Genomic DNA, 16,532 nt, shown 5'->3' with positions numbered 1-16,532 from the left:
AGTGATTGGAGTGTATATTGATCATATTTAATCACTCATTTAAAGCCTTTTGCAAAAGACATATAATGTAAGCAATAAATGGATGACTAGAAAATGGAAAATTCACAAGGAGAAAGGGGATTGTAAATATGCTAACCAGAAGGGGCAATACAGTTGATATGATTGAGCTGAATACCAGTCTCTAAACTTTGAAGAAGCCAAGGAGAAAAGGAAACACAGAATATTTTAATGATAGAATTGAGATAAGCAAGTTCCACAGAGGAGGCGATAGTTTTCTAAGAAATAACCTCTGAAATAGTTTTTTTTAGAAAAGATAGTATATAGAAAGGTTTATTTCACAGTCATTGATTGATGTACTGAGCATGACCCTCAGTTTCATGGCAGATGAAGCAGTATTTGGGAACAATAATCAACATAAACCACAGGCATAATATTAAACTACAGTCCATTACAATGATAGTGAGGGACTGAAGTGATATGGTCCCAGCATGTAGCCTTGTAATGGTCTAAACCATTAGACTCAGAGGAGTGTAGTGTTGGAGCATCCCTTAGAATCTCATTTGGACTTCCCTTCATTCTTAGCATTCGACGATACTTTCTGAGGGCTTAACTATGTGTTTGGCACTTGGTACTGGAGATCCAGCTTCGCATCCTCCATAAAATATGCCATTATTTGATGATTTGAACAAGGATTAAAGATGGTCTAGTGGATACTATGTGCACAAGAAAAAGTAGGGGTTTTCACATAACAGTGGAGGAATAATGGTCTTGGAAGCAGCAAGGAGTGAGCATGATTTTGAGTTGTTTTCCCAACACTGAGGTAGCCCACATGTGGGAGAAAAAACAGAGTCTACTTGAGAGGGTACAGGGGACAAGGTGTCCACAGGATAGAATCAGGCTACTGACATAAAGACGGATGGAATATTCATTGGAGTGGGGGAGGATATAAGGTTATTCTCCATCGAGATGTTTGGGTTGGAGGGAAGGAGGGAATTATCAGAACAATGCGGGAGAGTTGACTGGTGGGGCCTGTGACTTGGCAGTGACCCTGGATGATCAAAGTGTGAGGCTTGGGAGATTAATCTGGCTGCAAAGTTTCCAAAAGAATGAGTTCCAGCCAAGTCCTGGGAGATGGTAGATTACTGCTTCTTTGAATACTTGGAAATTTTTTTACGGGATGCCAGACATTGTGCATTTTACCTTTTTGGGTGGTGGATACTTTTGTTTTCCTCTAAATATTCTTGAGCTTTATTCTAGGATGCCATTAAATTCCTCAGAAATGGCTTGGTCCTTTTAGATCTTGCTTTTACAATTTGTTAGGCATGTCTGGGATAGTGCTCAGTCTAGGGATAATTATTCTTCACTGCTGAGGCAAAAACCTACAGTGTGAATCTTGAGGTCTTTCATTCTTATCTTGTGTGATACCAGACATTTTTATCTCTAATCCTTTTCTGTAGTTCCTTCCCTAGCCTTGGGTAGTTTGCTCACATGCATACTCAGGTACTCAGCTGAATAGCTGAGGGGCCACTGATCTCTGAGAGTCTCTTTCTCTGCAGCTTTCTCCTCTTCATTACCCTTTCCTTGGTGTCCCTGATTTCTCAGCACCTTCTCACCCTCTCAAGGAGTCTGCCAGGCTCCCACTGGGGTTTCCTGCTCTATTTTGTTGGCCTGGAAATGCTCAAGTCAAAAAGCTGGGGCAATCGTAAGGCTCCTCCTATTTGTTTACCATCTCCCAGAGATGAATTTCCTTTTTGCCTGATGTCTAGTGTCATGCAAACCATTGTTTAATATATTTTGTCTATCATTTGGTCATTTCAGTGGTAGGGTAAATTCAGTCCCTGTCACTCCATCTTGCCTGGAAGTGGAAGGCATTGGGTCTTTTAAACTCCATGGTGATTCTAATACACAACCAGATTGAGAATCACTGCTGTAAAAATTCGGCCAAAGTCTGGGTTAAGGGTACTTGCATGGAGATCCTCATGTAGAACAAGTACAGATTTATAATAATGAAGCAAATTACAATTGTACAAATATGTTATTATACATGAAATCTTGACTTGTAACGCTCCCTGCTAGATTATGAGCTCCCTAAGAGGAGTAGGCTCAAGTCTTTCCCATATCCCCAGCATCTTTACACATTACAGACTCAATAAATCTATGTTGATGGCAAGTAAGAAGAAAAGAAATATATCTTCTGTGTATCTAATATCACCTTTCTTTGTATTAAACTGAAACTAACACATCTCAGAAAGTTTGTTGTCAATCCATTTCTTAAGTGTATTTAGTAGAGGAAAACTACATTTTTCAACAGTGTCTATAGATCCTTAAGAATTAAGAAAATTTCCTGATGTTCAAGTAATCTAAATTCCTTCTTCTTAATGTGACTGAGGTTCAATCTATTTTGCCCTGTCTTCAGGGGGCCATAATAATTGCACATCCTTATTCTTAGAATCATAGGGTGCTAGGCCTCTAAGGGCTGTTAAGAGACTCCTTTGACTTTTGTCAGGAATCACTCATATGAAGTCTGGTGTGAGTCTCTTTTGCTGAGAGTAGTAACCAAGCCAAGTACAGCAATTACAGACTCCCTTGGCAATCTTTTCTTCCAACTGGCTAGACTCACCCATCTATACAACAACATTTAGATAAGTTTTTCATCACTATTTAAGTCATCCATTCATTCAGCTAACATTTGCTGATCATCTGACATATGCTAGGCTTTTTATCATCTGTTAATCATTAATCTTGTTCTTTTCAGAGCATTTGTAAGTAAATTCTAGTTTTCTTTCTAATCCATTAAATAATTGTAGGTTGCCATAACTAAATATATCATTATGGTGATTCTGATATAAAAGGTTAATTACTTGGTTATATGATCTTTGCATAGATTTATATATAAATTTGGAAATTATAAACATCATGTTTCTCTTTCATTAACTGCCTAGGCCTATCAAAATTATGTTAAAAAGCATGGTGAAGAAAAATTACTTCCTGGACTTGACCTAAATCACAAACAACTGTTCTTCTTGAATTTTGCCCAGGTATTGTACCTTTCTTGATTGATAGATATGAAAATCATCTTGAGTTATAATTTCATAGTAAGTTAGGTATTGCATGCTGAGTTTTCTTGTCTTAATCAATTGTGGCAGAGCATTTGATTGACTAACTTTCACTGTGTGTAACAGACTGTCAGACCGTATTAATGATAATTATGTTCCTGGCTGCCTATTATTGAACATTATTTGAAGAGTAATTGGTTGAGGAATGCAGAATTCCAATTTAATTTTTGCAATAGAAAGTTTGCTTTTCCTCCAGATTGCCCAAACCAATAATCCTTGATGGAACCTAAGTATGCTGCTTTCTTTTTTCTATTTCTGTCCCTAGGTGTGGTGTGGGACCTATAGGCCAGAGTATGCAGTCAACTCCATTAAAACAGATGTGCACAGTCCAGGCAATTTTAGGTGCGTGGTTATGAATATCTGTTGAGGTGCTCCAATACTGGCTCCATTATTCCAAATTTGGAGGGTTTTTTCTAACTCTGATTCTGTAAAATTTGGAAATCCAGTACTTTTCTTTTTCCTTCTTTTTTTTTTTTTCTTTTTTCTTTTTGAGTGTCTCAGAAAGGAGTAACAAAACACTTCAGGATAAATGTCATGTTTACACAAGCATAGCTGTGACTGCTGTTATCCTCAGAATGTATGTGACCTAGGCCCAGTGCTTGATGAATTCCAACAAAGATGTCACCTCAGAAGAGTGGCTCTATTTAAAGCTAGAGAGACATTTCTAAGAGGTTGCAAAAGGCTTAGGCCTAGAACCAATGAGTAGCTGTTCCAAAGAAAGATTTCCATTCAACACAGAGGGAAACTTTCCAGTAATTAGAGGTCCCAACCTCTAATAACTTTGGAGCAAAGTTATCCCCAAAGCTCCAGGAGAGAGTACCATGAAGAAGAGGTCAGAGAACAATCTGCTAGGGATGCCAGAGAAAAATTCTGTGCAGAGTGGAAAGTTGAGTTATAAGATATTTAAAATCCATCCCAAATCAAAAAACCTAAGAGAACACTGGATTGAAAGAGAATCAACCAGCCAGCATTTGAATGTCAAATTCTAGACCCCCATATATCTATTTTAGGACTGAATTCCTAATTCCTACCTCTTCTGCAGGCACTAAAATCTTCATCACCGATTCACTGATCAACAGCAGCACCTCTCAGTCATGAGTGTGTGAAAAACAAGTTAACAATTTTGTAGGTTTGTTGGAAAACAGAGTTTGAGAACAAAAGAAAACTAATGGGCCAATTTTAAAAGATCTTCCTAAAATAGATATGAACATACTGGCCAGATCATTCACTCCTGGGGAAAGAACTCATGCAATTGTGAAACAATAAAATAGCACATTTAAAATTAAAGAATTTACTCAGCTTGTTCTAGTATCATCATCATCATCATCATCATTTGGTGTTTGCCTTAAGAGTTTTTTCAAAATTCATTCACTCAACAATTGATTATTGTACGCCTATTATATGTATAATGCAAGCTAAATTTAGTCTTGCTAGGATATACAAATTAGCTTCTTTTTCGGTAATGAGCAACGAAAGTCCCTGGATCAATTGTCATTATGGTTTTGTAACTTTTCGTTTTAATTTTTCTTTTCTTTTTAAAATTTTTCTTCCAGTTTTATTGAGATAATTAACATACAGCACTGTATAAGTTTAAGAGGTAGAGTATAAGGGTTTGACTTGCATACATCATGAATTGATTACCATAATAACTTTATTGAACATCCATCATCTCATACAGATACAAAATTAGACGAAAAAAACATTTTTTCTTTGTAATGAGAACTCATAGGTTTTACTCTGTTAACTGTCATATATAACATACAGCAGTGTTAATTATATGTATCATGTCGTACATTACATCCCTGGTACTTATTTATCTTATAACTGGAAGTTTGTACCTTAAGTTTGTACCTTTTGACTACCTTTAGCCAATTCCCCTCCTCCCCACCTCCCACCTCTGGTAACCACAAATCTGATACCGTTTTCTCTGAGTGTATTTGCTTGTTTGTTTGTTTTTGAGTATAATTGACTTACAACACCATGTTAATTCCTGGTGTACAACAATGATTCAATAGCTTTAATTTTTTAAAGTTGTCTTTTTCCTTACTAAAGTTTCAGAGGTTAAGATCTAACAATCTGAGGATAACAGAGTATTTATAAGCTCACACAAATGACCATAACAATTTGTCAAAGGTCTGCCCTACATATCCTCATGAACCAAAGCATATATCCATAAAAAGCCTAGGTGAATTTAAGTGATATTAATATAGTACCTTCTACATCTGGCATCCTCAGAGAACAAGAGGTGGCACATTAATTTTTGACAGCTAACATTTGTCTCTTGAGTATTAACATTTTTATCTTAACCCGTGGATTAAAATTTCTCTGTTTAAAATAACATTTCTAACTTCCTGCCTTATTAACACAGTATCCTGAAGAAAACCTAAGTTTTCTTTTTTTGATGACACAGACTTCTGTTATGACTCTTACTTATGGTTTCACTGTTTTATTAGGTTAGTGAAAGCCTCAGAAGCTATAACATGTGGAGTTATTTATTCCTACACTACCGAGCCATTAATGGTGATTTTCTTGACTTTTCAGTTTAGTTTTTTATTAGAGTTTTTCTATTTGTCTCTTCCCTAGTTCTCTTTCTTGTTAAGGTATTGCCTGCATTCAGCTGTGCCACTCCTCCATTCCAATTATCTCAGAAAACATATCATTATACTTTATGGTAAAAAATGAATGCAAGCTTTGAAGTAAGAAACCCTTGAGTTCCATCAATGGCTCTCCCGTTTATGAGATATTCCTTAACCTCTGGGTCTCAATTTCTTGATATATAAAGTGAGGATTAAATTATCCTGAGAGCTGCTAGGAGGATTAATGTTAATATATATGAAGTGCTTATTACATATATGTGTTTGAAAATTAGTACTTGAATTACTTTTACATGAGAGAGATATGAACAGAATAAGAGTTCCTGTGGATAAAGTATATGGATTTTGCAACATTCCATATTAGCTGACAGTTAAGGGATTTTTTTTTCCTCATTTCTTATGTCTGCATAGCTCAAAATGTCAGTAACTGATCACTGGTTAAGTGATCATGTAGGTAAATATGTAATTGTTCTCTACCCCCAATTTTAAATTGAAAAAAGTATTTTATTAGAAAAATGTAGAATTATTTGTAACTTTTATTTTCTTTGTTCTGGTCCAAAAGATGCCTCTTCGACTATTTTTCATTCATAATAAGAGAAGTATGTGTTGATTTTTTAAAAGGGTAAATGGAATGCCAACGTTTTGTCAAGGAAATTATTATTTTCTCTGGATGTAAAAGGATTTCCTTGGCAAAAGGTTGAGGTCACACGTAGTTTTTGAAAAAGGCTGCTTCCTGGCTGTACAAAGTAAAACACATTTTTTTAAAGAACACTAAAAACTAATAGACATTGAGTTGCTATTGAAAAATTGTGCATGGTGGTTTCTGTAGAAACATTTCTGAAACAAAGGGCGATTTTGTAACCTTATGCTTAAATAACCACAGTATCAAAAGCAAAAGGCAAAGTATAACTATAAAGAATCTATAAAACCATATAAAGCTGAATCTATAAAACCATGTTAGGTCTAAGCTATAATTATTTTATTCTTCCTAACTAAAGTTTTCTGTACTTTAAAATAAACTTCTAGGGCTTCCCTGGTGGCGCAGTGGTTGAGAGTCCGCCTGCCGATGCAGGGGACACAGGTTCGTGCCCCGGTCCGGGAAGATCCCACATGCCCTGGAGCGGCTAGGCCCATGAGCAATGGCCGCTGAACCTGTGCGTCCGGAGCCTGTGCTCCGCAACGGGAGAGGCCACAACAGTGAGAGACCCACATAACGCAAAAAAAAAAAAAAAAAAAAAAAAAAAAAATTAAACTTCTAAAACTTTAGTATTTAAAGCAAAACCATTTCCCTCTCATATTCTAGAAATTTAAACGACTTCATTTTGGAAATCCAGCTTCTGTTAGCTGTCTACAGTCACTTCAGGGAACGGTTGTTATGATAATATTTACTATGTGATCTATAAATGTGTTTCTAAAGTTATTTAGATATAATATTTCTTTTTTTAACATCTTTATTGGAGTATAATTGCTTTACAATGGTGTGTTAGTTTCTGCTTTATAACAAGTGAATTAGCTGTACATATACATATATCTCCATATCTCCTCCCTCTTGCGTCTCCCTCCCACCCTCCCTATCCCACCCCTCTAGGTGGTCACAAAGCACCGAGCTGATCTCCCTGTGCTATGTGGCTGCTTCCCAGTAGCTATCTATTTTACATTTGGTAGTGTATATATGTCCATGCCACTCTCTCACTTCATCCCACCTTACCCTTCCCCCTCCCCACGTCCTCAAGTCCATTTTCTATGTCTGCGTCTTTATTCCTTTACGGCCCCAGGTTCCTCATAACCATTTTTTTAATTCCATATATATGTGTTAGCATACAGTATTTGTTTTTCTCTTTCTGACTTACTTCACTCTGTATGACAGACTCTAGGTCCATCCACCTCACTACAGATAACTCAATTTCATTTCATTTTATGGCTGAGTAATATTCCATTGTATATATGTGCCACATCTTGTTTATCCATTCATCTGTCGATGGACACTGAGGTTGCTTCCATGTCCTGGCTATTGTAAATAGAGCTGCAATGAACATAGTGGTACATGACTCTTTTTGAATTATGGTTTTCTCAGGGCATATGACCAGTAGTGGGATTGCTGGGTGGTATGGTAGTTCTATTTGTACTTTTTTAAGGAGCCTCCATACTGTTCTCCATAGTGGCTGTATCAATTTACATTCCCACCAACAGTGCAAAAGGGTTCCCTTTTCTCCACACCCTCTCCAGCATTTATTGTTTGTAGAATTTTTGATGATGGCCATTCTGACTGGTGTGAGGTGATACCTCATTGTAGTTTTGATTTGCATTTCTCTAATGATTAATGATGTTGAACATTCTTTCATGGGTTTGTTGGCAATCTGTATATCTTCTTTGGAAAAATGTCTGTTTAGGTCTTCTGCCCATTTTTGGACTGGGTTTTTTGTTTTTTTGATATTGAGCTGCATGACCTGCTTGTAAATTTTGGAGATTAATCCTCTGTCAGTTGCTTCATTTGCAAATATTTTCTCCCATTCTGTAGGTTGTCTTTTCATTTTGTTTATGCTTTCCTTTGCTGTGCAAAAGCTTTTACATTGCATTAGGTCCTATTTGTTTATTTTTGTTTTTACTTCCGTTTCTCTAGGAGGTGGGTCAAAAAGGATCTTGCTGTAATTTATGTCATAGAGTGTTCTGCCTGTGTTTTCCTCTAAGAGTTTGATAGTTTCTGGCCTTACATTCAGGTCTTCAATCCATTTTGAGTTTATTTTTGTGTATGGTGTTAGGGAGTGTTCTAATTTCATTCTTTTACATGTAGCTGTCCAGTTTTCCCAGCACCACTTATTGAAGAGACTGTCTTTTCTCCATTGTATATTCTTGCCTCCTTTATCAAAAATAAGGTGACCATAGGTGCGTGGGTTTATCTCTGGCCTTTCTATCCTGTTCCCTTCATCTATATTTCTGGTTTTGTGCCAGTACCATACTGTCTTGACTACTGTAGCTTTGTAGTATAGTCTGAAGTCCAGGAACCTGATTCCTCCAGCTCCGTTTTTCTTCCTCAAGACTGCTTTGGCTATCTGGAGTCCTTTGTGTTTCCATACAAATTGTGAAATTTTTCGTTCTAGTTCTGTGAAAAATGCCATTGGTAGTTTGATAGGGATTGCATTGAATCTGTAGATTGCTTTGGATTGTATAGTCATTTTCACAATATTGATTCTTCCAATCCAAGAACATGGCACGTCTCTCCATCTGTTTGTATCATCTTTAGTTTCCTTCATCACGGTCTTATAGTTTTCTGCATACAGGTATTTTGGCTCCTTAGGTAGGCTTATTCCTGGGTATTTTATTCTTTTTGTTGCAATGGTAAATGGGAGTGTTTCCTTAATTTCTCTTTCAGATTTTTCATCATTAGTGTATAGAAATGCAAGAGATTTCTGTGCATTAATTTTGTATCCTGCTACTTTAACAAATTCATTGGTTAGTTCTAGGAGTTTTCTGGTAGCATCTTTAGGATTCTCTATGTATAGTATCATGTCATCTGCAAGCAGTGACAGCTTAACTTCTTCTTTACTGATTTGGATTCGTTTTATTTCTTTTTCTTCTCTGATTGCTGTGGCTAAAACTTCCAAAAGTATGTTGAATAATAGTGGTGAGAGTGGACAACCTTGTCTTGTTTCTGATCTTAGAGGAAATGGTTTCAGCTTTTCACCATTGAGGACAATGTTGGCTGTGGGTTTGTCATATACGGCCTTTATTATGTTGAGGTAAGTTCCCTCTATGCCTACTTTCTGGAGGGTTCTTATCATAAATGGGTGTTGAATTTTGTCGAAAGATTTTTCTGCATCTATTGAGATGATCATATGGTCTTTCTCCTTCAGTTTGTTAATATGGTGTATCACTGACTGGTTTGTATATATTGAAGAATGCTTGCATTCCTGGGATAAACCCCACTTGATCATGGTGTATAGATATAATATTTCTGTATAAGATGTAAGGGTCTGATCATTTTTTAAAATAAATAAATTTATTTATTTATTTATTTATTTTTGGCTGCATTGGGTGTTTGTTGCTGTGTGCAGGCTTTCTCTAGTTGTGGTGAGTGGGGGCTGCTCTTCGTTGCGGTGTGCGGGCTGCTCTTCGTTGAGGTGTGCAGGCTTCTCATCATTCTGGCTTCTCTTGTTGCGGAGCACGAGCTCTACTCACGCGGTGTTCCATAGTTGTGGCATGAGGGCTCAATAGCTGTGGCTCATGGGCTCTAGAGCACAAGCTTAGTAGTTGTGGCTCACAGGCATAGTTGCTCTGTGGCATGTGGGATCTTCCTGGACTAGGGTTCAAACCCATGTCTCTTGCATTGGCAGGCAGATTCTTACCCACTGCGCCACCAGGGAAGTCCCTGATAATTTTTTAAAGTAAGTCCAAATAGACAAAATGATATCAATGTCTGCTACCTGAATAGTAATGGTGCTAATTTAGATACCTATATTGCTTGAGATCATCTTCCAGTCAGAATAAAGGACACTTTATAGAACCTACACCACTAATAATGCTAGAAATGTTTTCCACAGCTTAATATCTAATACTTTTAAAAAATATTCTTTCTAGTGTTTTATTTAGACATTTTAAAGTAATATGGCTATTTTGTTCCTTATTATTCTATGATTTAGCATGCCTAAGCTAAACCCTCTTTGAAACACTGATGTTTCCTCCATTTTCCTTAAATATTAGCATTAGTTTCTGATATTTTATAAATGGTGTGGATTTTGGTGGGCCTTGTAGAATTTCTATTAGCACTTATTAATCTTTAGCCCATACCTGGGAATCTATTCAGGCATTTATTTCTTCATGAATCTTTAGAGGAACATGTGTAGACCAATGTGACCTTACTTTAAAAGAATCCTGAACATCAGTTAATGATAAAAATTGGACAGTTTACTCATGAATGAAGCTGGTTAACCTTGTAGCCCAGTTGTTTATTTAAGAGACGTAGCAAAAGATTGTCAGAGAACTCATTCATTGTAAAAAGCTCATTCGGTAATGAAAAAGAAAAAAAAAACAGTTAAATTCAAGCAGGAGTTGTCAGATATAAAGTTCATTGTTGGTTACATGATGTTCAACTCCACATATCTTAGGTATTTTCAATACAAGTGATTATTTGCCATGGGAATAAATAGCAGTAGTATGATAAAACAGCAGCAGTATATATTTTATATATTAAAGTAAAATTTTCAAGTAACCTACTTTAGGAAATAATCAATAAAAACCTTTATTATCTTCTGTTATTATAAACACAACACAAAAACTACATAGCTTTCATATAGCATGAAATTCATGTAAAAATGTTAATGAAATATGATCCCACTCTTAGTGAAGGGATTCACTTTAGTAATGTATCCACATTTTGAAATAGATTATGTCATCCATCCAAAGATTTGATGTTATAAACAACCAAACACTAATTAGAGTCCTAGGAAAATAAGTGAAGCCCTGGTACATTGTTGACCTAATTATTCAGAATCATATTATCTAAATGGAAGCTTTTGGATGGAAAGAGAGGAGCTGGAATGGAGACAGAGGGCTGAGTGTGCATTAGTTTGGGTGTTGCTGCACGGCCAAATCCCAGTGGTGTCTTGTGAAGACTTTCTTGTTTTAAGGTTTGTGTGTGTTTTTTTTTAAATTTCTTTAATATTTTTAAGAGAAATGTAGAATTAAGTCTTGGGTTTGGACATTTTTACTGAAGTATTTATCTCCATATGGTGATACCTAAGACAACAATCCCTTGAAAAAATGTTATTAAAGTAAAAAAAAAAAAAAGAGCAGCTCTTTCAGCCAATGACCCTCAAATGCTTACCCTGTCCATCAGGGAGCTTGCTCCCCAGCTAGAGGAACAGTCAGACCACCAGAATACTGTCCCTCAGCCAGTGTATAGGGCTTCCTAAATTAGGAAGAGGATTAGATTAAATGAATCAAAGCACCTCTGTAACTCAGAGTCTGTGAGCCTAGAACCTTAAAGACTAGGTACTAATATAAATCCCCGATGTCTAAAATCTTTATATTCTTACATATATGATCACTTTGACCATGTATCAAGTGAACTTGTTCGAACTTTCAGGTGTAAGAAATGACACATTATTATTATTATTATTATTAATCAAATTAATTCAAACTCTAGGCTCCCACCCTAAGCCAAGAGGTGAGAAATTTAATTTCAGTCATTTTCAGTGTACTCCTTTCTAGGGTTATACTGGAATCCAAAGGTATCTCATGAGCCTAGAAATTAGGGAATAACCTCCTTTCCCAGCCTGCGATGGGTGCTGACATCCTTGCAGTCTGATCGCCCTATCGGAAGTTGGGTGGCTCCATTTCCTTCCATTGGTCATGGTCAAGGGAGGCAAGAACCTCCCCTCTGGACGTTCAGCCTCCTCGACAGCCACGTACCATCCTATCAGAAGTCCTCTCAGGGCCCTGCTCAGAGTGACAGGCACGTCCTTGTAATTCATATAACCTGCCTTTACTGGGCCCCTCTTCAGTCTTGGGGAGGCCAGTCTTCTCCCTCTCCAGCCAGTGGACGAATAGATGTAAATTCCTCTGCTCTACCCTCCCCAACCTCAACCCCCCAGCCCTTCATACCAGAGAGATTCCTTTCCATCTTTAAGACTCCTCTAGGAGTCCTCAAAAACATACAACCAAAAAAGTTTTCCTCCCTGAAGGATAGGGGAGTTGAGAAAGAGCTGATGTGGTGATGGGTGACACAGTAGGAAGGAGAACTTCTAGAAATTCGACATGGAATGGAGATAGGGAAAGCAAATGCTTTCTTCCTCTCTCTGGTTGGTCCATAGTAGCAAATAAACCAAAAACACTGAGCAGTGTTTTTCTTCATAATGCCCTGTTACTCTCTGCCTATAATCACCATGGCCAGGTGACGGGCTCATTCGTTACTTCCGGAGTCCTGCAATAAGCAAAGCACTGTGCTGGTCTTTGGTGGTGCAGCCGGGAGCAAGGTATACACAGTATTTTGTCCTCATAGAGATTATAGTGTAGAGAGTATGTCAGGAAGTAAAGAAGGAGAGAAAAATCATTGCACATCGTGATAAGTGCTGTGACAGGCTAGCACAGGTGGGAGAGACTCACGTGGACTGTATTCCAAGAAGACCTCTGAGGAAGTGTGTTGAAGCAGGGGCATGAAGGCTGAGAAAGAGTTAGCCATGTAGGCACTAGGGAGTAACTTTGCAGGGAGTGTGCTTGGCAGGAACAGCAGGTCCAGAAGAGGGCAAGAGCTTGGTGAGTTTGCATAATGGAAAGTGAATCTGTGTAGTTTCAGCTTCATGAGGAACAGGAGGAGAGACAGACCATGAGGAGGCCTGGAAGGTAGGCTCGAGCCATAAGGACGCTGGAGACCATGGAGAGGAGTTTGAATATCCTTCAAGCCCCTGGAGGGTTTTAAGTAAGAGAATGACTGAACTTGATTTAAATTTTAAAGCTCACTCTGACTGCTGTGTGGAGAAGGGGTCAGAGGGGAGAGAAGCGCTAGGACATATACATGTCCACACATCTACCATGTAGGGAGATCTCAGTAAGCCCAAGGTGGCTGAGGTGGGATGGTCCCAGTGGGAAGAGAAGGGAAGGAGCTGGTTCAGGGTTGATGGGAAAACATCACCTCTGCATCACTGTACTGACCTGTCCGCCCCTCAAATGCTGCTTGGTGCCAGTAATGGGCTGGACAGTGTTGTTTTTGCCTACTGGGGTTAGAGTTAAGAGGAAATTGACATTTTGCCAACGCTTTCAGGCTGAATCCAGTTTCTGATATCTATGGGGTTCTTTTGGGAAAAACGAAAATAATTGTTAGCTTCCCTATTCAATCAAATATCTATTTAAAGTCTATTATATTGAAAGGTATTGTTTGAAGCCTTTCAAGATACAGTAAGAAATCATAATTTTATTCTTTAACCAAATTCTTCTTAAAATAACTGCAATTCCAAATATGAATTATTCACTTATCTTACAAACACATATGAGTGTTTATAAATTGACTCCCCATACCAAGCCTAAGATGCAGGTAATATTATTATATGCATTTTACCAAAAAGGAAACCGAGGCACAGAGAAGCTAAATAAATACAACTCATAACCAGGGTTCAAACCATGCAATCTGTCTTCAAAATCTGCTTTTAACTCCTGTAGTTTGCTACCTCTCCATTTAAACATTCTGTTAATGAAAAGGAATGGGCTCATTCTACCAGTTTTTTTGTTTTTGTTTTTTTTAAACTGAAAGTTCCAAACCCACACAGCTGGCCTACATAAAAAAATTCTGTAGAGCTCCTGCATGGTATGGACATGAGTATCAAATGCTGATGGTGACTTTTGTTTGTTTCACAGGATTATTGGGACTTTGCAGAACTCTCCTGAGTTTTCAGAAGCCTTTCATTGCCGCAAGGACTCATACATGAATCCAGAAAATAAATGCCGGGTTTGGTAATCTTCTGAAGAAGCGGTGCAGTCCTTGGCTAGACTTGCCCACATCACAGAAGTGGGGAACTCTGTCTGAGAGAAAAAGGGCCAGAGAGGTCACTGATTACGTGGAGGTAGTTCATGGGGATGAGAGCAATAAAAATGAAGCTAGGTTACTCTGGAAAAATGTGGAGGGAGGAGAGGTCTAACGTCTGTCAAATCAATCACTTCTCACTGTGTATATAATGCTTAATCTCTAAAGAGAATATTGCCAATCATTTCTGTTTCTCATATGATCTGCCAGTTTGACGTTTTCTCTTGGTGTAGACTGGCATTTCTAATCAAAGGGAGAAAGAAGAGGTGGAAGAATTCAGTTGGCACCAAAAGCACAGCAGTGACGTGAGAGTTAAAAACATGTTGCCGATGTACTTATTTTTACTCTTATTTGCAAAATTTATGCTCCTTCAAAACTCTTCCAAAGAATTCTTATACATATTGGGGCCTTGGGACTTAACGTAGTTTTAATCTAATTTTGCCAATCATCAGTTATTCATTCTGAACGCATTGTATTTTAAGCACTCTTAGGGCAAAAATGAGTGTCTAAAACTGTTTTTTGTTGTACCTGCTTTGACTGATAATGAGATTCTTGAGGCTCCCTGCAATTTTCTAAGCAATTTCTTGTTCTCTGTCTCTCAAAACTTTGTCTTTTTAAGGGATTTGTAGTAATGTGTAAATAATAATTTTTATATTTAATTATTAATTACACTTATGACTAAGGAATTGTTATTATAGGTAATCATTGAATATTGAAGCTTCAGACCAAGATAAATAGTTATAAACCAAGATCTGTAAAGTGATGTACAGATGAAGATTTGAGACTTTTTAAACTTATAAATCATATTGATGAAAAGCTTTAAGCACAAACTTTGGGTTAAAAATTGCCATTGGACAGTGGTCTAAAGATACCTAAGAGTTGTGGTTTACAAGCAGGATTTTCAAAATTAAATCTGTCCCTGAAGGTGGCCATGATAAAAGGGCAAAACTGCATCTATGTAGCTCTGCATCTCCTTATCTTTTCAGGTTTGTCATCTGATGGAAATATTTTGATAATAAATTGAAATTGTGAAGCCATTACTCACTAAGCTTATTGTGCCAGCCGTCTAGCTTTGGAAACCACATTTCTGAACAGAAATGAGAGGCTTCTACACATCCAATGGACTTGCTTCTAAAATTCTAACTCATCTAGAGTTCTGGGAGGGGGAGGTCTAGTCCCTAATAGCAACTCAGCTCTTAAGGCTTTTATGTTCTGTTTTCCTGTCCTGTATGCAAGTTTAGTTCATTTCATTATTTGATTAATATTTTACAAAAGGAGTCCAAAATCCTTATTTTTCCTAACAAAACATGAAAATGAAGGAACATCCAAAATATGAGTGTTGGCTTTCCTGCCTCTTGAAAAATGTCCATTTACATGTTTTTTTTAAAAATGGTATAAAATATAACATATATACCAAAATTTAAAAGCATAAGTGTACAGCTCAATGAACTTTCTCCCACTGAACATGTCCCTGTAGCCAGGACTTCTGAGAAACAGCACATTAGTAGCGCCATAGAAGCCCCTTCTCCCAACTACCACTTCACTCTTCCAAAGACAGCTACTGTCCTGACTTCTAATATCATCCATTAGTTTTGCCTGTTTTTGTCTTTTATGTAAATAGAATCATTCAGCACGTATTCTTTTGTGTCTGGCTTCTTTCACTCAGCTTTCCGTTTGTGAGATTCATCTGTATCGTTGCATGTGATTGTGGATTCTTTGTTCTCATTGCTGAACAATATTCTGTTGTGTGACTACACTACAATTCATCCCTTCCACTGTTGATCCACTTGAGAAGTTTCCAGTTTGGGGCTGTTACAAATAGTGCAGTTATGAACATCCTTGTGTATTATCATCTTTATGTACTTGAGATTTTAATGGACTCATTTCCACAAATCCTTCCTAAAATTATTATAAATATTGAAAATACACTTTCAAGCTATTCATGGATAAAACTATCTTTTTCCCCTTTATCACTACCACCTTTATTGTGGATAATTCAAAGTATACTTATGTGTCTATTTCCTTAAAGTAAACTTAAGACATTCCTAAGTAGTATTAATAGTTGGAGCATCCAGTGCTGAAGAGAAAAGCTATCTCTGAATTATTTAATTTCCATCCTGTCAGAGCAGCTGAAGAACCAGAACTGTAGAGTGACTAGTACAGATTAGAAAAAGACACTAGACTCCCCACTGCCAGCTCTATAAAACATCTGGCTCCCATCCTTATGAAATAATCTGAGTGAAGTTTTCTGGAAAAAACAGTTTCTCCAGGGCCTGGATCTTTTATCTCCAGAAATATAAGACTTTCTTA

General features: G+C 37.3%; 1 protein-coding gene across 4 annotated transcripts in view; it reads left to right on the top strand.

The window, feature by feature from the left end:
• Window positions 1-15,686, top strand: part of MME (membrane metalloendopeptidase) — a 100,769-nt gene extending 85,083 nt beyond the window's left edge. For 2 of the 4 annotated variants that reach the window (XM_081234601.1, XM_081234600.1), the window contains 3 exons: window positions 2,943-3,038; window positions 3,382-3,458; window positions 14,057-15,686. In XM_081234601.1, the coding sequence (XP_081090727.1) occupies window positions 2,943-3,038; window positions 3,382-3,458; window positions 14,057-14,156 (273 nt within the window). In that variant the 3' untranslated portion in view covers window positions 14,157-15,686. Of the gene's footprint in view, window positions 1-2,942; window positions 3,039-3,381; window positions 3,459-12,995; window positions 13,125-14,056 lie in introns of all 4 variants that reach the window. The other 2 variants (XR_014015878.1, XM_081234599.1) reach the window with 2 other exon arrangements.
• Window positions 15,687-16,532: the final 846 nt, after the last annotated feature.

This window comes from Mesoplodon bidens (genome assembly GCF_964165515.1).
Source record: "Mesoplodon bidens genome assembly, chromosome: 5".
NCBI classification, from domain to species: Eukaryota; Metazoa; Chordata; class Mammalia; order Artiodactyla; family Ziphiidae; genus Mesoplodon; species Mesoplodon bidens.
This window is presented reverse-complemented; position numbering and strand designations above follow the sequence as displayed.